Source organism: Mustela nigripes, chromosome 5, assembly GCF_022355385.1.
Source record: "Mustela nigripes isolate SB6536 chromosome 5, MUSNIG.SB6536, whole genome shotgun sequence".
Taxonomy (NCBI): Eukaryota; Metazoa; Chordata; class Mammalia; order Carnivora; family Mustelidae; genus Mustela; species Mustela nigripes.
The window spans coordinates 100278405-100302734 of record NC_081561.1 but is presented as its reverse complement, the minus strand read 5'-3'; the positions used below and the strand labels follow the sequence as shown (position 1 = coordinate 100302734).

At 36.5% G+C, this 24330-nt stretch overlaps 1 protein-coding gene, 1 long non-coding RNA gene and 1 other non-coding gene across 6 annotated transcripts in view; 2 read left to right on the top strand and 1 right to left on the bottom strand.

Moving 5' to 3' along the window:
• Positions 1-20675, bottom strand: part of LOC132018251 (uncharacterized) — a 52366-nt gene extending 31691 nt beyond the window's left edge. Inside the window, exon 1 of one of the 2 annotated variants that reach the window (XR_009404483.1) lies at positions 20463-20675. This is a non-coding gene — a long non-coding RNA (uncharacterized LOC132018251). Of the gene's footprint in view, positions 1-19044; positions 19323-20462 lie in introns of those variants that run through there. The other variant, XR_009404484.1, reaches the window with a different exon arrangement.
• Positions 3311-3420, top strand: LOC132018839 (U6 spliceosomal RNA). The gene has a single exon (XR_009404619.1). It is a non-coding gene; the product is annotated as a U6 spliceosomal RNA (small nuclear RNA).
• PHIP (pleckstrin homology domain interacting protein) overlaps positions 19516-24330 on the top strand; it is a 124677-nt gene continuing 119862 nt past the window's right edge. For 2 of the 3 annotated variants that reach the window (XM_059400967.1, XM_059400964.1), the window contains exons 1-4: positions 19518-19887; positions 20003-20061; positions 20193-20222; positions 20412-20471. In XM_059400967.1, coding sequence (XP_059256950.1) covers positions 19848-19887; positions 20003-20061; positions 20193-20222; positions 20412-20471 — 189 coding nt within the window. In that variant the 5' untranslated portion in view covers positions 19518-19847. Of the gene's footprint in view, positions 19888-20002; positions 20062-20192; positions 20223-20411; positions 20472-24330 lie in introns of all 3 variants that reach the window. The other variant, XM_059400966.1, reaches the window with a different exon arrangement.

The window sequence follows — 24330 nt, the reverse complement described above, 5'->3', positions numbered from 1 at the left end:
TTTCTTTCTTTCTTTCTTTCTTTCTTTCTTTCTTTCTTTCTTTCTTTCTTTCTTCACAGTTAAGGAATGCATTCATCATACAAAGTCTTACTGTCAAATTGATCCCAATAGCTTACAATGAAGACGTTTTATGAAACTGATGGGTAAAAATTATATGACTCAAGCACTGAGATGAACACAACAATGAAAAGGTTTTTTTTTTCCCTCTTGAGGAAAAGTCATATTTTTTTAGAGTGTCAACATTTTAAAATATTCATAAAAAATAAGTATAACATATGAGAGATAGGTTAGGCAAATTTGGGCAAGATAAATATTTTGTAAGTGGAAGAATGTACTTCTGCTTTCAGTCCAGATAGAATAGCATGGCCTAGTTTTGAAGAAACAGAGCAAGCATCAGAACAACACATGACAGATATGTTGGAATTATCAGACCAGGAATTTTAAACAATGATGATTAATATGCTAAGGGCTCCAGTAGATAAAGTACACAGAATGCAAGAATAGATAGACAATATGAGCAGAGAGGTGGAAATTCAATTATAAGAACCAAAAAGAAATGCTAAAGGTTTAAAAAATATATACTGTAAGGCACCTGGGTAGTGAGTCAGTTAACTAGCCAACTCTTAGTTTCAGCCCAGATCATGATCTCAGAGTCATGAAGTCAAGCCCCACATAGGCCTCTGCACTCAGCACAAAGTCTGCTGGACTCTCCCCTTTCCTCCTCCTTCCCTCCCACTCTCTCTCAAGTAAATATATAAAATTTAAAAAAAATACCTGTAACACATAAAGAACATCTTTGATGGACTTAATAGAACTCTGTATGTAGTTGAGAAAACAGTCTCTGAGCTTGATAATATATTCATAGAAATCTCAAAACTGAAAAGCAAAGAGAATAAAGACTGAGGAAAAACCTAATAGAATATCCAAGGACCAAAGGACAACTACAAAAGGTGTGACAATGTATAATGGGAAGACCAAAAGGAGAAGAAAGAGAGAATGAAGCAGAAGAAATATTTGTAACAATAATGATTGAGAATTTTTCCCAAATTAATGTCAGACACCAATCCACAAATCAAGGAATCTCAGAGAACACCAAGAAGGATAAAAAATCCAAAAATGTTTACCCCAAAGGATACCATCGTCAAACTACAGAAAATCAAAGATAAAGAAAAAATCTTACAAGAAGCCAGAGATATAAAACACATTACCTATAGGAAAAAAGATAATAATTGTATCCAATCTCTCCTCAGAAATCAAGCAAGTAAGAAGAGTGTAGAGTGAAACACTTAAAGTACTAAAAGAAAAAAAAAATCAACCTGGAATTCTGAATCCTGTGGAATTATCTTTCAAAAGTGAAGGAGAAATAAACACTTCCTCAGACTAATTGATATTGAAGGAATTTTTTGTCAGTAAACTTGAGTTGCAATGAATGTTTAAAAAGAAGTTTTTTAGACAGAAAGAAAATAATATAGGTTAGAAACAAATCTACATAAAGAAGAGCACTGAAGAAGGAATAAGTGAAGATAAAGTAAAACGTGTTTTTCTTATTCCTAACTGATCTAATAGGTAATAGTTTGTTCAGAATAATAATATGCATAACATATATATATATATATGTATGTATGCTCATCTGCAAGCTGAATGTGTGACAGCAATAATACAAGAGACAAGAGGGAGGAATTAAGATTATTTTGTTATTATAAGGAACTCACACTACCCATGAAGTGGTATAGTGTTTTGAAAGTGGATTGGATTAGTTGTAAATGTATACTGTAAACTCTAGGGCAACCACTGAGACAAGGGAACAAAAAATATATATACAATTGATATGCTAAGAAAGGAGAGAAAATGGTGCCATACAAAATGTTCAGTTAAAACCATAAAAGGCTGAAAGAGTGGAAGAGAAAAATAAGAATAAATAAGAAGAACAACAAATAGAAGACAGTAACAAATGTGGTAGATATTGATCTAACTGTATCAATAATCATTTAAAATGTCAACAGTCTAAATGCACCAATTAAAAGATAGAGATTGTCAGAGTGGATCAAGAAGCAAGAGAGAACTATAAGCAATCCACTAAACACACTGTAAATATAAAGACACATATATATTAAAAGTTAATGGGTGGAGAAGTACATAGAATGTGAACACTAATTGAAAGAGAACAGGAATAGCTATATTAATTTCACACAGAATAGACCTCAAAGCAAAGAAAGTTGTCAAAGATAAAGATGGGTCATTACATAATGACAAAGGGGTTAATTCCAAGAAGGCATAACAGTCTTTAATTTGTATTCACCTAACAACAGAGTTATCAAACTGCATGAAGCAAAATTGATAGAACTGAGAAGAGAAATACTTAAATCCACTATCATTGTTGGAGACGTCAATACACCTCTATCAGAAATGAACATATCCAGCAGGCAGAAAATCAGAAAAACACAGGTGAACTATACAACACCAACAATCAACTGGATATAATTGATAGCTATAGACTATTTCATCCAACAACAACAGAATATGCATTCTTCTCAAGCTCACATGTAATATTCACCAAGATAGACCATATTCTGGGCCATAAAAAAGCACCTTAATTTAAGACAATAGAAACAAATAATGGAATAACAAATAAATAATGTGCTGCTTAATCTCCACATATTTTGGAAAGTCCCAAAATATGTGGAGATTAAACAACACATTTCTAAACAACAGAGGGATCAAAGAAGAAATATCAAGAGAAATTTTTTTTTAATATTTCTAATTAAATGAAAACGAAAGCACAATTTATCAAAACTTGTGAGATGCAGTGGAAATAGGGCTTTGGGGGAAATTCATAGCACTGAATGCATACACACACACACACACACACACACACACATATATATATATTTTGGACAGAGAGAGAGAGATCACAAGTAGGAAGAGAGGCAGGGGAAGCAGGCTCCCCGCTGAGCAGAGAGCCCAACATGGGGCTCGAGCCCAGAACCCTAAGATCATGACCCGAGCTGAAGGCTGTGGCTTAACCCACTAAGCCACCCAGGCGCCCCGCACTGAATGCATATATTTTTAAAAAGGTAAGAGTGGGCGTCTAGGTGGCTCAGTGGGTTAACTGGCTGCCTTAAGCTCAGGTCACAATCCTGGAGTTCTGGGATTGAGTCCCACTTGGGGCTCCTGGCTCTATGGGAGTCTGCTTCTCCCTCTGACCTCCCTTTTCATGCTCTCTCTCACTCTCTCTCAAATAAATAAAATCTTAAAAAAAAATTAAAAAAGATAGAAGAGTTAGAAGAAAGGAAGTAATAATTAGAGCAGAGTGCTCACTTCAGCAGCACATGTACTTAAAAAATGGGAATGATACAGAGAAGATTAACAAGGTCCTTGTGCAAGGTTGACATGCAAATCTGTGAGGTGTTCCACATTTTTTCACCATAGTATACCCCTGAAACTAATTATAACACTGTGTGTTAAATATATTGGAATTAAAATAAAAAACATAATAAAAATTGTCATAAATTACCAAAAAAAAAAAAAAAAGAAGAAGAATTAGAGCAGAAATCAAAACAGAAGAAACCAAGAGATCAATGGAGAAGAAAAAAACAACAAAATCAAAAATTAGATCTTTGTGGGCGCCTGGGTGGCTCAGTGGGTTAAGCCGCTGCCTTCGGCTCAGGTCATGATCTCAGAGTCCTGGGATCGAAGTCCCGCATCGGGCTCTCTGCTCAGCAGGGAGCCTGCTTCCCTCTCTCTCTCTCTGCCAGCCTCTCTACCTACTTGTGATCTCTCTCTGTCAAATAAATAAATAAAATCTTTAAAAAGAAAAATTAGATCTTTGAAAAGATGAATGAACTAAATAAGCTTTTAGCCAGACTAACAAAGAAAACCAGAAGCAGGAAACTAATTATTATTTTCAGAAATGAAAGAAGGGACATCATTACAGATTCTATGGTCATTAAAAGGATAATGGAGGGGGAGCTTGGGTGACTCAGTTGGTTAAGTGTCCAGCTCTTGGTTTCAGTTCAGGTCATGATCTGAGGGTCAAGATCAAGCCCTGAATCAGTCTCTTTGCCGAGCAGGGAGTCTGCTTGGGATTCTTTCTCCCTCTTTCTCTGCCCCTTCCCCTGCAGGTTCCCTACATCTCTCTCTCTCTCTCTCTCTCAAGTAAATAAAAAAAAATTTTTTTAAAGATAATACAGGAATACTATGAACAACTCTATTCCCACAAATTTGATAAATAAGATGAAATGGATCAATTCTTTGAAAGTCATAATTTTCCTAAACATACACAAGAAGAAATACAAAATCTGACTAGGTCTCCATCTATCTTGTAAAGAAATTGAATCCAAAATTAAAACCTTCTAAAACAGAAAACACCAATCCTATATGGGTTCACTGGTGAACTCTACCAAATATTTAAGGAAGAAATTATAACAATTCTTTACCATCTCTTTCAGAGAATAGAAGCAGAGAGAATGCCTCCTAATTCATATCCATATACCCAAACCAGACAAAGACATTAAAGAAAATAAAATTATAGACCCATATCTCCTATGAACATAGATGCAAAGATCTTCAACAAAATATTATTTCCTATGCCACCAATGAATAAGTGGAATTTGAAATTAAAAATACAATACCATTTCCACGGTACATGAAATATGTAGGTATAAATCTAACAAAGTATGTACAAAATCTGTATGAAGATGAACTGATGAACAAAATAAAAAAAGACCTAAAGAAATGGAGAGATAGTCCATGTTCATGGATAGAAGGATTCAATATTGTCAAGATGTCTTTTCTTCCCAACTTGACGTATAGATGTGATGCAATTCCAATTAAAATTCCAGCAATTATTCTGTACATACTGATTCTAAAGATTATATACAGGGGTAAAATATCCGGACTAGCCAACACGATATTGAGGAGCAAGAACAAAGTTGGAGAATTGAAACTACTGACCTTCAATATTTATTAAGCCACAATAATCAAGACAGTGTGGTATTGTGAAAGAATAGACAGTGGAAAGCCCAGATGAATCTAGACATAGACCTTACACCCTTCACAAAAATAAACTTGAAATGAATCACAGACTTAAATGCAAAATGCAAAAGTATAAAACTCCTAGAAGAGGGGTGCCTGGGTGGCTCAGTGGGTTGAAGCCTCTGCCTTCAGCTCAGGTCATGATCCCAGGGTCCTGGGATCGAGCCCCACATTGGGCTCTCTGCTCAGCAGGGATCCTGCTTCCTCTTCTCTCTCTGCCTGCTTCTCTGCCTACTTGTGATTTCTCTGTCAAATAGATAAATAAAATCTTAAAAAAAAAAAAAAACTCCTAGAAGATAACATAGAATAAATCTAGATGACCCAGTATGACAATGACTTTTTTATATTCAGCACCAAAGTCACAATCCATAAAATAATTGATAAACTGTACTTCATTACAATTAAAAACTTCTCTGTGAAAAACAATGGCAAGAGAATGAAAAGACAAGCCATGGGTTGGGAGAAAATATTTAATATATATCTGATAAAAGAGTGTTACCCAAAATATACAAATAACTCTCAAAACTTAATAAGAAAAACAATTAATTTTAAAAATGGGCCAAAGACCTTAGTAGACATCACACCAAAGAGGATACACAGATGGCAAATAGCCATATGAAAAGATGCTCAACATCCTAAGTCATTGAGGAAATGTGAATGAAAACAGCAGTGAGATACACTACACATCTATTGGCACTTATGGCCAAAATTCAGAACCCTGACATACCAAATTCTGGCAAGGATGTGGGAAAATGAAAAGTCTCATTCATTGCTGATAGAAATGCAAAATGATAGAGTTTGAAGATTTCTTACAAACTAAACATACTCTTACTGTATGACCCAAAGGTGTTGAAAACTTATATCTACATAAATATCTGGACACAGATAGCAGCTTTATTCATAATTGTCAAAACAACCAAGATGACCTTCAGTAGGAGAATGGATAAATAAACTGGTACATCCAGATAATGAAATATTATTCAGTATTAAAAAGAAATGAACTATTGGGGCACCTGGATGGCACAGTCGATTAAGCATCAGACTCTTGGTTTTGACTCAGGTCATGATCTCAGGTTCAGGAGATCAAATCCCACATCAATCTCCTGGCTCAGCATGGAGTCTGCTTCAGACTCTCTCTCCCTGTCCCTCTGCCCCTCCCCACTGGAATCGCTCTCTATAAAGTAAAGAAATAAATCTTTAAAAAGTCTAAAAAAAAAAAAGAACTATCAAGCTATGAAAAGACATAGAGGAAACTTAAATGAGCATTACTAGTGAAAGAAGCATATATGTAAAGGTTTTGTACTATATGATTTCAACTATGTGACTTTCTAGAAAGGCAAAATCATGAGACAATAAAAAGATCAGTGGTTGAAGAGTTGGGGGTGGCTGAGTTAGGGATGCATGGGCAGAACAAAGAGGACTTTTAAGATGGTGAAAATACTTTATGTATCGTAATGATGGACATATGTTATTATACATTTGTCTGAACCTCTAGGATATATGACACCAAGATTGGACCCTGATATGTAACTATGGACTTTGGTTGATTATGATCCTAGTTTATCAATTGTAAGAAATGTCCTGTTCTGGGGGGGATGTTGGTAATGAGGGAGGCTATGCATAATGAGGGTAGAGGCTATATATGAAATCTCTGTATCTTCCTCTTAATTTTGCTGTTAACCTAAAATTGCTCATAAAAAGTCTTTTAAAAAAGCAAAAACTATATCCAAGTATGTAAAATCCTAAGTGTATCCCAATTTCTGGTGTGATAAATATAATGAAAAAAGTATAGATGATTGTTGAAGCAATTATTAGCTTTAGTTGACCATTTTTAGTGTCACATTTACCCAGCTATTATTTAAAGTGACACATCTAAGCAGCTAATATAATCCTTTTACTTACAGGTGACAGAAATCAAATACGACATATATTAAGCAAACAGGATAATTTATAATATGGATATAGGATTTTCTCACCCACCCCAAGGATTGGAACTTGGTATCAAGCAGAAGAAGAGATCTGGACTACATCTGACCTAGCACCTTTCATATGGAGGAAAATTTAGTAAGTAGCAAGCATTATCAAGCAACTGCTTAGTTCATAAAATGGAGATGCTTTGATTGTTCAGATGGACCATTCTGTTCTTGGATCACATCAAAGAGGTATTTTTTGTCAGTAATTATAACAAGTTATATAAAAACTGACACTCTATCATGTAATACCACATTTAATTCTTGTAACAACACTGAAAGGTAGGTACTATGATTTCCATGTTACCAATGTGGAGGATACAGCTTTAAAAAGTTCAATGATATACATGTGGGTAAGAAGATGGAGAGTAATAGTGTTAAGGTTTAAATTCTTTCTGCATGCAAAATCAGTGTTAATTTTATTCCATATAGTCATGAAACAATAATGTCGGTAAATTTCATTTTGGAAATTCTGAAAAAAACATAGTGATTCTCTGTATCTGTTGTCAATTATATTCATTTTACACCTTGCTCAAGCTTGGGATTGTTAAATTAAAGAAATATATACTCAAGGTGCCTTCCTGGTTCAGTCGAGAGAGCATGGAACTCTTGATCTTGGGATCCCAAGATCAAGTCTCATGTTGGAGGTAGAAATTACTTAAAAATAAAGAAGCAAACAAACTTTAAAGAAAGAAATATATAGTTGTAAACACTGTGGATATAGGCAACTTGGAGTTAGCCAGTCTTGATACACATACTCTCTTCTCACAAGGATTTTTAAATTTCTTTAAATACATTCTGAAAGGAGAATTTAGAATAAACTTTGTAAATGCCTGACAGACTGGGATTTGGTTTTGTGAAAAGAGGGAGATATTAGAAAATTCCATTTTTAGTCAAACTAGTGTAGCATAGTCAGCATTCTGCTCTTTAGAGTAATGTCAAGAGACAGGCATATTAGGCCCTGTATGTAATGTTACCTGCAAGAAGTTAAGACGTCTTCTAAAATATCTCTTAACTTCATAATGCATTTGACTTTCATGTACTAAGAACTTTTATTTTAAATCTTTTGAACCAATATCATTAATTCCTTTTTCTTCTCTTGGAAGTAGAAAATACAAGTTGGGGGTGCTGCTCACAGGACACAACATTACTTATATAGTATTCTTGCCAAAAACTTTAACCTAATCATGAGGAAACAATCAGGGAAATTCAAATTGAGAAACATTCTGCAAAATAATTTGCCTGAAGTTTAAAAAATGATCAATGACAAGAAAAATGAAAAAGGCTGGCTGACTGTTCCCTGTTAAGAGCTGAAAATCAGTAAATTTTAATATGTATTTGTGTGCCCCACTGTATTTTAAACCTGCTACTTGCCTGGCTCAGGCATTGACTCTGGGGACACCAGCAATCAGTTTCTGTTCTTCAGAAACTTACTACTTTTTTTCCTTGCAACTGTTCAAATCTTCTTTACTAAATATTGCTTACCTATAGGTCAAATAAAATATTGATATTATGTGTATATATACATGTGTGTGCTTTATGTGTTCTGTACTTACCTACTCACGTACCTTATGTGTGGTTTTGGTAGAAGAGGAATAACAAATAAGAGTGTGAATTCAAGTAAGAGCGAAGGCTCAAATGTAGTGAAAATAACATGGGCTTTAGAACAAAACAGTTGTCCCTTGAATCTTGGTTCTGACCCACACTGGCTTCTGACCATGGTTGAAACATGGAACTATCTATGGCCTTCAAGGATGGTTTTAAAGAGAATGCCTTACACTTAAAGTGGGTTTTCTGTCAATATTAGGCCTCCCTTTCTTCTTCTACTTGAAAAAGTATAAAAGTATTAATAACTAATATTTTTCAAGGTCTTATTATATACTTAGGCCATGCATGAATAGGGGTTGCACGTATTAATAGCACAGGACAAGAGGTTGACTGGATAAGAGTAGGGGCCCTAGAACTAGCCTTCCTTGGTTCAATTCTTAACCAATAACTAGCTTCATCATTCAGGAGGAGTTACTTCACCACTCTATGCCTCAGTTCTCTCATCTTTAAAGTGGGAAGAAAAGAACAGTATTTTCCTCATTAGGGACCTGTGAGGATTAAATGAGATAAAAAGCTAACGTATGTTAGCTTTTATAAAGTGTTAAAATCTCATTCAATCCTCTTAGTAGCCTGTTGAGTTAGATAAAATTACTCCTCATATTATTTATATGATACTGATCATAGTGAGGTGAAATAATTTGACCTAGGACACACAGTAAAAAATGGAATTAGGACTTGATTCTTGTCTGTTATTAACTACACAAATTTCTCCTTAATTCTCTCCAGGCTAATCTAACAGATTAGAGAGGGGATTTTTTAAATAGTCTGATATAGGAACTTGTCAAAAAGCTTTCCAAAAGTTTAAATATAGATCTTTTCTCTAAATACCCTTAGTCATGCTTATTTATCCCCTCAAACAACTCTAGTGAAATCAACAAACATCATTTCTTGTGCAGAAGTCATGTTGACTTATCCATGCTGAATTATTCTCTTCCGGTTATTCAGCTGTGCTGCCCTTTCACCAATACCTCAGAAAAATTGCAAGGCTGACTAAAATTTGAAAAGGAAGGTATGAGCTTGGACACATCATTTCACCTCCTTGAAATGGAATTTGGACTAGATAAACTGGAAGCTTCTTTCCAGCTCTAAAATTCTATGATCCTACCTGTGGAATCATCATGATTATGGATGTAATGACTGAGACCCTCTTTTCCTCTTGCTTTAGGGGCCCTGCTGAGGCACCAATCCATTGATTTGATAGTATACTTCCATGTATGTTTGTTTTCTTCTAATTCTTTTTTTTTCTTTTTTCTCCCAATTTTATTGACATATAATTTACATACAGCACTGTATAAGGTAAGGTGAAAAACATAATGATTTGACTTACTTATATTGTGAAATTCTGATGGATTAGCATCCATCATATGGTCATTTCTTTTCTGCTAGAAAATCTATTCTTCTAGTTCTTTAGGGTACGAGACAAAACGAGACAAAAGGTAAGTAAGGAAAATGTACAAAAAAGACATATTAATGTTAAGTAGCAAAGGGAATTTCAGAGGGGAAAACAAGGATTTGATATCATTCATTTTAAATTGGGCTTCCTTATTTGGTCATTATTTTGGTATTCTGTGCCCTTCCTTTATTGAACATATCATTCCTTCATTTAGTATTCAAATAGTACTGTAACAGAAGTTCCAAAAAGGCAGAGCTGATATCCAAATTTGCAGGACATTCTGGTGTTTCTTTTAAATACAACACATTTTTTGTTTCCTTCCCTTCGATGGGAAAACTGTCAATGGTTCCATGTTTCCCTGTAAAATTAGGCAAACTAGGGTCATTGTTAGGAACCACCCTACAACACCTCCAGAAATGACCATAGTTTATCCAATAAACACATTCCAAGAAAAAAAACTGAGTTTATTAAATATCTGTTGTACATTCTGAATTGTTGCATATGTGGGGCTTACAGAAATCCAAAGTTTAGAGACTTCCCTAAAAAAAAAAAAAAAAAAAAAAAAAAAAAAAAAAAAAAAACCTTAGTTAGTGAAAAAAAATTTTAATTATAATATGCCTGAAAACTATGCTATGACAGACATATAGAAGATGTTCTGGAAGCATAGAGGATGAACATCTGGCTGTTTGCTAAGAGAGGTACATGAGTTTTGCAAAGAAGCAATAGATAGCTGGTATCTTAAAAACTCCATGGGAATTGGTCTGCTTTTGAGATGAAGTTTCCAGAAAGAGGGACCAGCATGTGCAAAAAATGAAAGAAAGGCATATTTGGAAAACTAATTCCATATAAAAGGAGTTTAGAGTGATTGTGATCCAGTGGATTAAGTTGAGTATGGACAGGTTGCAGGAAGCAGATTATGAGGAATTTCGCATGTCCTACTAAGGATTGTCCAGGAGTTCATAAAGTATCATTGATGGGTTTTAAGCAGTTGAATGAAATGATCTGATCTGTTAGCAGTGTGCATTTCCCATCATAAGAGAACATTTTGGAAAGGGTCCCAATGATCTTGTTCAGCTAATCAATTTCCAGGGCTTAATATGGTATCTAAAATATGGTAGATTCTCTATGAATGTCTATAAGACACTAAATAAATGAATCAATCAATTAATGAAGGAACTAAGCTAGTTAGAAATAAACCTAATGAGATTTACTTTAAAACATAAAACTGTAAAGCAACGGGCACCTGGGTGGCTCAGTGGGTTAAGCCTCTCTCTGCCTTCAGCTCAGGTCATGATCTCAGGGTCCTGGGATTGAGCCCCGAGTCACACTCTCTGCTCAGCAGGGAGCCTGCTTCCTCCTCTCTCTCTGCCTGCCTCTCTGCCCACTTGTGATCTATCTATCTCTCTCTCTCTCTCTCTCTCTCTGTCAAATAAATAAATAAATAAATAATAAAATCTTTTAAAAACAACACCAACCACTTAAAGCAAGAAAAGGGGTGGTTCGGGAGGTAGATGAAATAAAATTGTTCAGGGATACCTGGGTGGCTCAGTCAGTTAAGTGTCTGACTTTAAATTTTGGCTCAGGTCATGATCTCAGGATTGTGAGATTGAACCTGCATCAGGCCCAGTGCTGGGCATGGATCCTGCTTAAGACTCTTTCACTTCCTCACCCCCATTCTGTACTCTCTCTCTAAAAAATAGGGGCACCTCCTGGGGTAGCTCAGTCCATTAAGCCTCCAACTCTTGATGTCAGCTCAGGTCAGGATCTCAGGATCCTGGGACTGAGCTACACATCAGGCTCCATGCTCACTGGGGGAGTCTGCTTGAGGATTCTCTCTCTTCCTCTCCCTTTGCCCTTCCCCCCACCCCCACTTGTGTACGCACTCTCTCTCTCTCTCTCAAATAAATCTTTTTTAACAACCTCAAATAAATTAATTAAAATAAAATTGTGCAAACATAAATAATCATGAATCTGGGAATCTAGTACCTAGTGGATCATATTTCTATTTTCTTTACTTTTTTGAATGTTTGATATTTTTCCATGATAAAGAAGTTTTAAAAAACTGATCCTGAGCTAAGGCAACTTGATTTCCAGACTTCAAATGTTAATGTGTTGAAGCATAAATATTTCAGTTAAAAAGAACTAAGCTTTCAAAGAATGATAATATATATTTGTAACTTAAAAAAAACTGAAAAGAAAAATCTTAAATACTGTAAAAATGTTTGGAGTTTTAATGTAATTCTTGACTCTATGTTTGTAAGCTTCCATACTCATTATGGTTAGAGAATTTCTTAACTGAAACCTCTTTATAGCTTATATTATAAAACTGAAACTAATCTGTTAGAAATTCATAGTTAATTTTTTGTATGAAATCGTACCTTTATTCCAAAAAGGGTTGTGAAAGAAATGCTTTCACATTAATCTATATCACAGTCAACTGATTTCACAAAAATTTTTGTTGTTAATTTTGCAGTTACTGAAAATAAGTTGATGGAATTTATTCCTGCTAGTATTTATAAAATATATACATTTACTACTAAAAGCATTTGGGTTAAAACACAGAAAAATATAGTCTAGTATACATATATAAGTGTATCATTGTTTCTATTTCGAGAATGTGAATTCATTATATTAAATTTGAATGGTATGTATAGCCACTGATTCCTATCTTTTGCAGTCCATTCAATAAATTGAGGTATTCCTACTGAATAAAATCAGGTTTTAATAACTGACAATTTCTGGAGACTGGCTAGTCTATCGCTGAAAACTTTTTTCTTCCAGATGCAACTTTTGCAGCGGGGGTGCAGTTTCAGCAACTCCATATTAGCTGTCACATCTACAATCAGTCTCTGGTGAGCTGGGCATCTATCTCCATGCACTATACTGAAGTACACAATAATGAGGGTCAAACTGCAAGCTGGTTTAAATGATGGTTCTTCAGCTGATGCACATAGAAAAAGTAAGCATGCTACAAAGAGGATACCATAGAAGTAGGAATGGCATGTGGAAACAAGGGACAGATATTAAAGGTTGACTTTTAGTCCTTATATCAACTTGTATAATTTTTTTTTCAGGAAAAAGAAACATGGTTTCGTGTGCCTAGGTGGCTCAGTTGGTTAAGCAACTGCCTTCGGCTCAGGTCATGATTCTGGAGTCCCAGGATAGAGACCCACATTGGGGGGAGGGAGATCCTTGCTCAGCAGGGAATCTGCTTCTTCCTTTGACCCTCCCTGCTCTCATGCTCTCTTTCTCTCTCAAATAAATAAAATCTTAAAAAAAAAATGAAAAAAAGAAACGCAGTTTATTTTTCTTTTTAACATTTACAAGGTAAGTTTCTATCCAAATAGTCTCAATAATGAAAAGGAAAAAAATAAAAAACCACATGAGAAAATGGCTGATTAAAAGGAAAATGACCTTTGTAATTATTACCTTGATAGAAGAATGCTAGGTTAATAGGCATTAGGAAAAAAATATATATCTTATTATTGTGCCATGGAAAGTTACCATTGTGAATTCATCAAAGATTCCCTTACAAAAAATTTTTTTAGGCATGATGCGACCTGACCCTGCAAATGAAGTAAGTCTCCCATACTAAATATCTCAAAGAGGTTAAGTTAAGCAATATGTGATATGATCACAGAGTGGTTTGAGAATATAAGTTATCTTCAGCCACTATCAGATTGGAAAACTTTACAAATCTGAGTCTGAAAGATGCATCAATTTACCCAAAGAGTAACTTCTAAAAAATCCGTAACTCCTCTAAATCAGCAAAATCTAATATCTAAAGAGGTCACATTTATCCTGACTTTGGCAAAAACGCGGAAATAAAAATTTAGTAATACAAAAATACAAATACACACTTCACAAACAGAAAATGCCTGTTACTTAGCACCTGATTTCTTTTCTTATGGAAATGTAAAGGAAGGCTTTTCTTCTACCTTTTTACACAAATTGTATAAATTATTTCTCTAGTCTCTTGTGTAAGTAATCAGGAGAGCTGAAAATAAAATATTTTGATGTGTGACAGTGTCAACTATAAGAAGAATAGATCCTCTTTATATTTTTAGAGCTCTTAGGATATATGCATTACTTACATATCTTAATAGGTTTGGTTCACCATTGGAAACTAAAGTTTCAGTGATGGAAGAGAAAGAAAATTTTAGAGAGACACTGAAAAAAACTGAAAATGTGGGGATATCGGGGAAAGATGGAAATCTTACACATTCACTTACCCAAAAAAAAAAACCCAAAATACTGAAGGACAAAAATAAGCATGAAGTATAATCTATGCATACCAGAGAGGTAAGGATGTCAAGACATTTAAAAAGGCAATATATTTCTTCTTTCTCATATGATATGACTTACTCAATATTCTTAAGAAAAATGTTCCCTAATTATGTTCAGTGAGATCACTTCTGATAACTGCTAAGAGAAAAATAACACATATGTGCTTACGAGGAGATTCCATTTAAAGGCTATATTAGTTTTTCTATAACTCATTGTCATCTGGCCAGTTTTGATGAGCATTAAAAAAATCTACTGTAACCATTTCATCTGTACCCATATTTTTATGTGCTCAAACATAAGCATGAAAACTATGAATGCAATGGGATTTGTAGGTGTAATCTCAAAATCAAATTACAAACTTTTCTTAAATTTTGAAAACACACATCTCAGTTGAAAGGATCTACTTGTTATCATTATTTTGAATTTTATAATTGTATAATAGAATGTATTCTTTGGGTTAATCACTATTTCAACATATGTAAGTATACCCATCAAAGAGAATAAAATAACAGAAGCATAAGTTAAGGAGATCTTTACCAGGTATAGCTACACAAGAAGAAAAATAAAAGCAGTTTGCAAGTAAGGTGGTATATTTAGACAGGCCTTTCTGTAGGAATTCAGAAAATGGGAACACTTTTTTATTACAACATCAATTTAAATCTAACCTGGCTGCATTCTCAATTTTGAGTTGGATATTACTTTCATACACATCTTACTCTCATAGTTGAGTCTCAGACTTGTGGGCATCTATCAGTCAGATCTTACTCTTTAAACAACCATTCTCCTTCTTCACCAACAGTGTCTACTTTGTGTCCTTGATTCTGAGTATCATTATTATGTAAAGATTGATTCCTCACTAACTTATCATATAAACCTCCCCCCCTTTCCTTTTCATTAATAAAATAATTTTTCTTCTTTAGGGTTTTCAATGTTTATCAATTCAGGCATATGTAAAGGCAAGTGACTAGTTAACGCTTGTCCTCAAATCCCATCTTTAAATCACTGGTAATTGTATGCCTCATCTGAGACACCATTACTAGCAACTTGCAAAGCCTCTGCATCTCTTCCCCAATCTACCTTCTCTTTTCCACTCTTCTGTGTTCAGTTCAACCCACTCTTGATCCATCAGACATCTGCATATGATAGAACATGCCTACAGACTTCTCCTTTAAGTTTCCTCCCATCTGGAACAGCTTTTTCTACTTCATCCACTGTGCTGCTCCAAATCTTGTGGGAATATGTTCTAAAATTGCTTTTCTTCTTTAATCTTTATAATTGTACTGTTAACTCATGAATTGATGTTAAAAATATAAATAAGTCCATGAAATTATGAATTTTTTGTGGAAACTAAGACTTAAATACAAAAAAAAAAATCTAAGCTACTAGGATTATTTAATTTGGAGGAAAAAAAAGTTGAGTTGTAAGTTACTAATAACATTCAAATAAGTAAGAAATTATACAATTGTTGGTAACTAGCTAATCTTTGTTACAGATTAAAGGGAATTGTGCTCTAACGTAAGTAAAAAGGTTTTTCTGTGAGATTTAAGGGAGACAATACAAATTGTTAAATAACGGGTTGGTGTACTAAAGCTGGTTATCTTTATTCTTTCTGCAGCAGCCAAACAGTATATCTGCTTGCATGTTTCAGATTTGATATACATTTAAGCTTTGTGAAGGAAGAAGAATGTCTGTGTAGAGACAAAGTCAAATAGACATGGACAGAAACATACAATATTGGGGAGCAAACCAGAAGGAAGAGTGGGGTGTGTTAAACAAGACTCTTGATAGTTGTATTTTGTTGTTAGGGCAGAGGAGTATTTTTTAAAAAGGTTTTTTTTTTTTTTTAAGGACAGTGATTTCTAATTTTCCATTTCTACACTTTAGAGAATATAAAGTTTTGCTTTAAAAAATAAAAAAAATATCAAAATAAAAACAAGACAATTATAGTTTTAAAAGTTGTATTTGCAGAGGTTTTTTTTTTTTTTTTGGTTTTTTTGTTTGTTTGTTTGTTTGTTTTTGGAGTTATATCTTATTTCATCATCCTGGTGTAGAGAAACCAGATTTCATAAATGTAGCTAGATCTTTTCATTTATAAATATTATTCCATGTTGTTTCAGGAAGGACTTAAATGGCAGTATTTGATTATTTCATTAGAATAATAGCTTATCAGGATCAAGACAAACTTTTTAAGTGTTAACCTTGTTTCATGTGATGCCAAGTGAAAAGAAGTAAATTTTACAGAAACTTTTACATTTCAAGAAAAGTCTGTAATTCTCCTAAGGAAACTATATTATATAAAAATATTTGTTGTTAGCTTTCAAACCTTCACTGTTTTTGTTAGCCTTCTTATATAAAAGGCATGGAAATCTTTTAAAATTGATTTTACTTTTGAAGACCATTAAAAAGTTAAAATAATTCAACAAAAAGGGGTGTACACGGAATCTGAGCTATGCTTATATGTGAAAGAGTTAATACTGAGAAAAGAGCTACAAGTGCCATGGCCTTGAGAACTAAAATATAGGCTTCAAGGTAAGATTTCCTTTTTATTCAATATGTCAGACTTTCTGCATACATATGCACAGCAAATGCCTTAATATAAACCTTAAAGTTAATTGATGATGCCAGAATCCAGAAATGTATTTCATGTTTAAAGAAATTAAAACATTATAAGGGAGTATTTTGTTACATTTGAAGGACTTAGAAAAATTCAATTTAACATCTATTGTTACAAAACAAATAGTTTATTTGGTTGAAGAGAAGTTTTAATTTTTAGTCAGTAATCTACATTTTCTTATGGCAGACTGATAGTAATAAATTAATGTAAAGGCAAGGTTATAACTCTCTTCAAATTAGGTCTTTGAAAAAGAAGAAACTCTAAACATTGTCAAAGCTTAGTCAAAATGACTAGAGCATTATATTAATTCAGAAAACTCAGAAGGGAATTTTCCCCTAATTTTTTAGCAGCTAAGTACTGGTAGCAACTTTGGAAAAGTTTTCGTGGCTTCTAAATAAAAAGCATACATGAGATAATCATACTAGTTTTTCGTGTTTACATAACACTCACAAGACATATATGGAAAACTTTACCCAGAGTAATTTTATATTCCATATCATAATTTGGTTTATTTTCCTTTGCAAGGATAAAACATCTATTAGTAAGAATCGAACTAATACAAATGTTTCAAAACCATGAGATTATAACTATAATTTTTAGTTTCTAAAATCTGTTTATATGAAGAACATCATGATAATGTAAAATATCGCAATTATTTAAAGACTATAAGACTTTTTTTAAAGTTAAATTAGAAAGTATCAGTTATAGAAATAAAGAGAATTGCAAAAAGGCATATTAAATGTCTGCCTTTCAAGTCTAACTATAGAAGCAAGCTACTTACCTATAATAGATAGAATGGAATTAATGTCTTCAAAAATGCAAATATTTTCAGTATTTGAAGGATAGCCATTTCAATAAATAACAGTACTCTGATAACCAGGCTGCAATAGGACAAGTCATGGTAACTTCTCTTTTTTTATTTGATTAAGATTGTTCTAAAAAGCAATTTTTACATCCTGTCATTCCAAAGAGATTTAGGCTTTTATCCCCTCTTTTTCCACACATGTAGGTTGATTTCTGGATATTTAGTATAGGGCATCACACGGATGCAGTCTTGCAGTGCAATCCAAGGCAGTTGCAGCAAGTATTTCTCACTAGTAATGTAAGGAGCTAGGAGGGAACAAGGCTTGAGGAAACAATCTAGAAAGCCAGAATCCAGCTTCTAGGTCCTTTACCCACAAATAACCTTTTTAGACCAGATACATAAAACGCAGTTTATTATCTGAAATTTTAACGGAGAATCTTTTGTTAAATGTTAACAAAGAACGACTATCCTAATTCCTTTTAAACTGCAATCCTTTAAAAAAATCAACTATCAGGTCTTTTTGAAAAGTGCTTAAATCATCTGGAGATAAATATCACTTGGCGTCCTTGTTTTCTAACAAATGGCTTTTTCCATTGTTTCCATTAATTTCACCCATATTCGTTTTTTAAAAAACAAGGCCCTTACCCTCATCAGCAAAACACAGATGTATGATTTAGCATATAAAACCGGTAATTACATACTAATTTACGAAAGATTAATTTTTTTCTCTTTTCGTCAGTTTTCAAGAAGTCTTCCCGTGATTAACTGTAAACAAGAATGGTTTACACCTCAAATTAGAAGCCATTAATTAGCATGACGAAGTCAACTGTAAGATACACAGATAATTTAAATTATTTAATCACTAATCACCTTGGCTAAACTGTAGTATACTCTTTCAGTATCCTTCGGTGGGTTATTGATCTGTCAGTAAATTACCTCCAGATCGGTTAGAGATAAATATTAGCGTTCTTTTCTTTCTCTCAGGCTTACATTATTCCTTCTTGTAAACACTTAAAAAAGCTTTAAGGTTCTTTAATCCCAAATCCCTAATTAGCCAACACTAGCCTTTTTGTAACCAGGAAAAAGACTATCTGAAGTACAGATCAGGAGTTCGCTTTGCCCGTACAACAATAAAGAAACATTTTTAAATGTAAAATGCTTAAGGCAATGGCAATAATAAAAGATATATGCAGAGGTGGCTCCAGCAAATAACGGGCTTGCAAACGCCAAGTGCTTAACAAAAAGAGCCGAACCTCTATTGCAATATTCGGCACTCCAATAAATTACACAACACTTTGCATAGGCTGCAGAAATAACGCAGGACAAGACTTACACAGATGCCAATCCGCAGCATTTATACACATGCACATGGCAAGAGACAGAAACCAAACACTATCATTCAACTCGGGCCGGGTAGCGCGATCCCGAGTTTGCCCGGCGCGAGAGGGCTCTCTGCGTGTGTGTCTGTGTGCGCGCGTGAGAGTGAGACCCATCCTCGGGGCATTTCCCCTCTTTGGGCAGTTTTGCTTCATTTGTTTCCCATTTCTGCTACATAGAAACTAACTTCCATCTCAGCCCCAGCCAGCGCCGCTGAATAGAGCCTGTGCTGCGGCTTCGTGTGCGTCAGATCCCTCCGCGGAGCCATCCCCGGCCCCCTCCCTCCCGCGGTCGGCCTCCACAGAGAAAGCGCCTTTCAGCCAACCGGCGGCTCCGGCTCCGACATCTTCTCCGACTGGAAATAAATAAATAAATCGCACCTTTGGCCGTGGAGGAGGGGGCAGGGGTCTCGCCACACTGGGTGTGGGGGCCCTGGGGCGCGGGGTCGGAGGCACTCCTTTTTTGCGCCGGGGGGCGGGGGCGCGGGCCGAGGACAGGGCCAAGCCCGGGCCGCGAAGGCGGCGGACTCCTTTCTGCGGCGGAGGGATCCGCGGCGGAGGCGGCGGCGGCCGTAGCCGCTGCCTGAGAGTTGTTGTTTCCTCCTCCTCCTCCTCCGCCTCCGCCGCCGTTGCTTGAATGGTGGAGCCGAGGCTGGGCTCGTGAACACACAGTGACAGCTATAGGGCAGGCGGCGGCACCATCCCCGCTTCCCCTCGGCGGCGGGGTGTCCCGCCGACGGCCCTGAAGTGACCCATAAACATGTCTTGTGAGAGGAAAGGCCTCTCGGAGCTGCGATCGGGTAAGTCGGGGGGCTGCTGGGGCCGCTGGCACCGGGCGATTCCGCCCGCGGTCCCCCGCCCCCCGCCGCCCGGCCGCTAAGCCTGTGTGTCTCCCCGTCCCCCTCTCCCGCGCAGAGCTCTACTTCCTCATCGCCCGGTTCCTGGAAGATGGACCCTGTCAGCAGGCGGCTCAGGTACGGCGGCGCGCGGCGCGGGCCGAGCCGGCGCTCGCCGCTCGCGGGCGTGGGGGAGGGCGGCGGCGGCGGCGGCGGCGGGGCTGCGGCCCGGGGCGCGGGGCTCAGCTCTCCCCGCTTTGTTGTTGCAGGTGCTGATCCGCGAGGTGGCCGAGAAGGAGGTAAGGGCGGCGGCGGCCCAGCGCGTCTCGCCGCCGCGCGGCCGTCCCTGGGCCACGCCGCCGCCACCGCCGCCGCTGGGGCGCGGGGCGCGGGGCTCGGGGTCCCCGCTGGGGCGCGGGGCGGGCGGGGGAGGGGAGCAGGCGGGCCGGGGCTGGGGGCCGGGCTCACGGGGCGTCCTTTCCCCGCAGCTGCTGCCCCGCCGCACCGACTGGACCGGGAAGGAGCATCCCAGGACCTACCAGAATCTGGTGAGACATTCACGTCGCGGAGCAAAGAAACTTTTCCCCGAGTCGAATAAAAATTGAATTTCCCGCAATTTTTTACAGAGACAAAAACTTGGCCCCAGAACGTGAAAGCTCCAAAGGCCACGGGGAGGGTTGGGAGGCCGGCGCGGGGGCTTCAGGGGGCAGTGGTCGGGGGGACCCGCACCCCGAGGCCGCAGGGGCTGCCGACAATTTATTTGTGATATTTTGTTAATGTGCTAGAAATAAAGATACGTCATGAGTGTTGTGCAGTGCAAGGCCGGAGGAGGAGGGGCCGGCGCGCGCGTCCGTGCGGGCGCGGGGGCGCGCGCGAGGCGGCGGCAGCGGGAGCGGCGCGAGGAAGGAGGGCGCGCTTGCTCGCTCGCCTGCTCGCTCTGCACGCGCGGTCGGCTCGGCTTTCTCCTGCCCCACACAATAGCTGGTGACTAACTGCTCCGAAGTGGCATTAGCATTTCACAAGCAGGCTATTCAGCCACTGCGGAACCATAGCAAGGCGTTTTTTTTTTTTTTTTTTTTTTTTCTCTTTCGATTCTTTTGCTTTTCTTAAATTTTGAGCTTTACGGTTTTTGTTTGAGGGGTTCAGCTGTATGATGGTAGTTGGCCAGAGGCTCATCTTGCTTTTACCAGAACACATTCGCAGAAGTGTAAAAGCCTGTAACACTCTAAAAGCCAGAAGTTTAACAGACTTTTTCTAATTTTGCTAATTCTCTTGTTATTATGCTGCTGCTTCAGTTAAAAACTGTTACTGGAGGCCACTGAAAAGTTTTGGTTTTTACCCTTTTATTTATTGTGGTGCGGAACCGGACAAGTAAAAGTTTTTCAGTTTATATTGGAATATATTGTGTTTAATAGCTTGAAAAATACCTGATTCTTAATTTTGTGGGTTTTCAAAGTGAGTATGTGTAGTAATGTCTAAGAATTGTCTTCTGGAAGTGGACCTGTTAGTGGACTGGGAAAGTAACGTATTTGTATTCGGTACTTATATTTTCCATAATCTTGTCTCCCAGATTTATTTGGGTTGTTTGTATGAATATGTGTGTGTTGGGCAGTTAGAGCAGTGGCAAGGCCAGGGGACGGGGGAGGGGGGTAGGGGTGAGGGAGTAGGGGAGCGGGGAGCACTTAATCTGTGCGGTGCAGCTGATTCGGAACTGATGTTTTGAGGTAGTTTTAACAAATAATTTTACTTCATGAAGGATTGTGAAACGATTGGGAAGTCCGGCTACTTGAGAATTGAATGTCGTCTGTGAGGTGAAGGCATGACATGATTTTGATGGCTTTTGTTCCGTTTGGATATAGAACCTCTAACTTTCGGTCTAAATCTTTTATGATTTAATGTGGGTTGTTAAGTGCTCACAGATGTTGATTGAAATAAGGGAACCAGGTTTAGGAAATCCAGTGGAAACTTAACGGCGTTTGTTTCCAACTTTGTTAGTTTTCAAGTAGTAATTAGCCTAGTTTCATTTACTTTGCTATAATGAATGGAGTTTGAAATAAACTCTTAAGATTAAGTACCTGCAATGTTTAGTTGGCGGGGGTAAATATTTGACAGAATCCTTAAGTGGATTCAGTGTCTTCCTTCTTACTTGAAAAAATGATAGAGATTATAACATTCCGTTTTTAAGAATTGGACAGATTTTATAAAACTTTTTTGCATTTCCTTTTACAAAACTCATCTTTGCATCTCATAAAAACCCACAAAACCCTGTCATTGAAGATTGCTATGTTTTCTTACCTTGGAAACTCTTAGTAATATATTTTTTAAATGAGCCACTAATGGTGTCTTGTCAAATTATGGGAATGTCTGATGTTTGTAGGACTATCATTTTGTTTTCTGTAGTAAAAACAGGGGTACCAGGTTTATTTTTAATTTGGGGGGGTGGTTTCTCATCTCTCAGATAATAATAAAATTCATATTTCCTGTTTTTATCAGACTTAGGAAAATAAGTAGTGTCTTCATTAGTATTATGTTTTCAAAAGCCATCTATTTTGCATGGAAGTGGATTTTCTTGCTTGGAGCGTTTTCACCTTTTTACTGGAATAGTCATGTTGGCAATACTCCTTAGACAGTTAAGAATTCTCATTAAAGTTTAGAGTTCTCTAGTTCATTTTATCTTTTTATTCATTTAGCAAGTTAGTCAGCCTGTGTCTACTGGATACAAGACATATTTCGGAGTACTTTTATATCCACCAAACTATATATCTAGGTGTGTGGGTATTTGGCTTAAGTTTGACTTTTTGAGAATCAGCTCTAACACATTTTGGAACACTAGGTATCTGAGCACATTTTTGTTTAATAGTAGGATCATAAAATTTTATTTCTAGGTGAGCACATGCAAAATCTCTTGTATAGTGTTTTCTATTGTCTTAATTAGTTCTTAAGACCTAAAAAAAACATTTAAGTTGCTTTCAGTTGAATATGAATTCACTTAATAATTGATTTTAAGTTTGTTTTGATGAGTTAAATAAAATAATAATCATTGTTTGTGGTTTCAGTAATGTCTACCTGTTCTCGGAAATTTCTGGCTACATTAACTGATAAATTGAATAATACTTTAAATGGAATAATTTATATGTCAGATTGACTTTTTAGGAAATCACAAATTATAGCTGTTTAGGATGGTGTATAATATTTGTACTTGGGAAGTTAAAAACAAGCATAGATCAGTATCTGGATTCAGCCTACAAATAAAATCACAGTGATTGAGTTTTGATCAAGAGGAATGTAGAGTTTTAAGAGTAGTTTTATTAAAGGTTTACAGATGAAAAGATGTGCTTCTTTCAAGTGTGATTGATAAGAGTTATGATAAAACATGATTGTATTACCATCTAAAGATTTAAAACATTTTTAAACAGTGAATGGAATTTAATAGGAAGTTGAATTTTTTTGTCTCTTTTGGTGTATATTTAATTAGATTTTACATTTTTTTTTTAAAGATTTTATTTATTTATTTGACACAGAAAGAGAGAGATCACAAGTAGGCAGAGAGGCAGGCAGAGGGAGAAGGGGAAGCAGGCTCCCTGCTGAGCAGAGAGCCAGATGCGGGGCTCAATCCCTGGACCCTGAGATCATGACCTGAGCTGAAGGCAGAGGCTTAACCCACTGAGCCACCCAGGTGCCCCAGATTTTACATTTTTAAATATAAGTTGATTTCAAAGCAAGAGGGCATATTATAAGCTTTCATCAGAATTGTAATTTTTTTAAATGGAGCCATGCATTGGTGGCTAACTTTTTGTAGAACAGGAAAACTCTACTAATTTTTGGACCAAAGAGAAAGTTTTGTTATTTGTTTGAATAGTGAACTTAGTTGGTTTATTAAGTTTTGCTGTCTGGTTGTCACCTTAATTAGTGGTGGTTGCATTCTTATGAGGCAGAATTTTTAAGCATTTTTACTAAATTCAGAATTTTGATTACATTTCTTGCTTACAGGGCTTTTTTTTTTTTTTTTTTTTGAATTGGGTTCATGTTTTGCTAATCTGTTAAGATGATATAATTCTTATTTTAATTTTTGTAGTGGCATTTGCTTTTTGTAAAGTCATTCTACTTACTAAAAATCTATTCAAGTGAAAGGATGGGAATCAGGAGATAAGGACTGTGATTTTTAGCCCTGCCAAGAGTTAGCTTGTGGGTTACTTCAAGCAAGTCATGGGATTTCTCTGGGTCTCAGTTACCTCATTTGTAAAATAAGTGAATTGAAATTTTTCTAATCTGAAAATCTGATTTTGAACTAGAAATAGGGATAAATTGTCTCTAAAACTCAGGTCTTTCATTTTGTTTTTGATTATTCAAAACACAAAAAAGTAGATAGGGGGAAAACATGCAAATTAGAAAATTGTATGCTGTTCT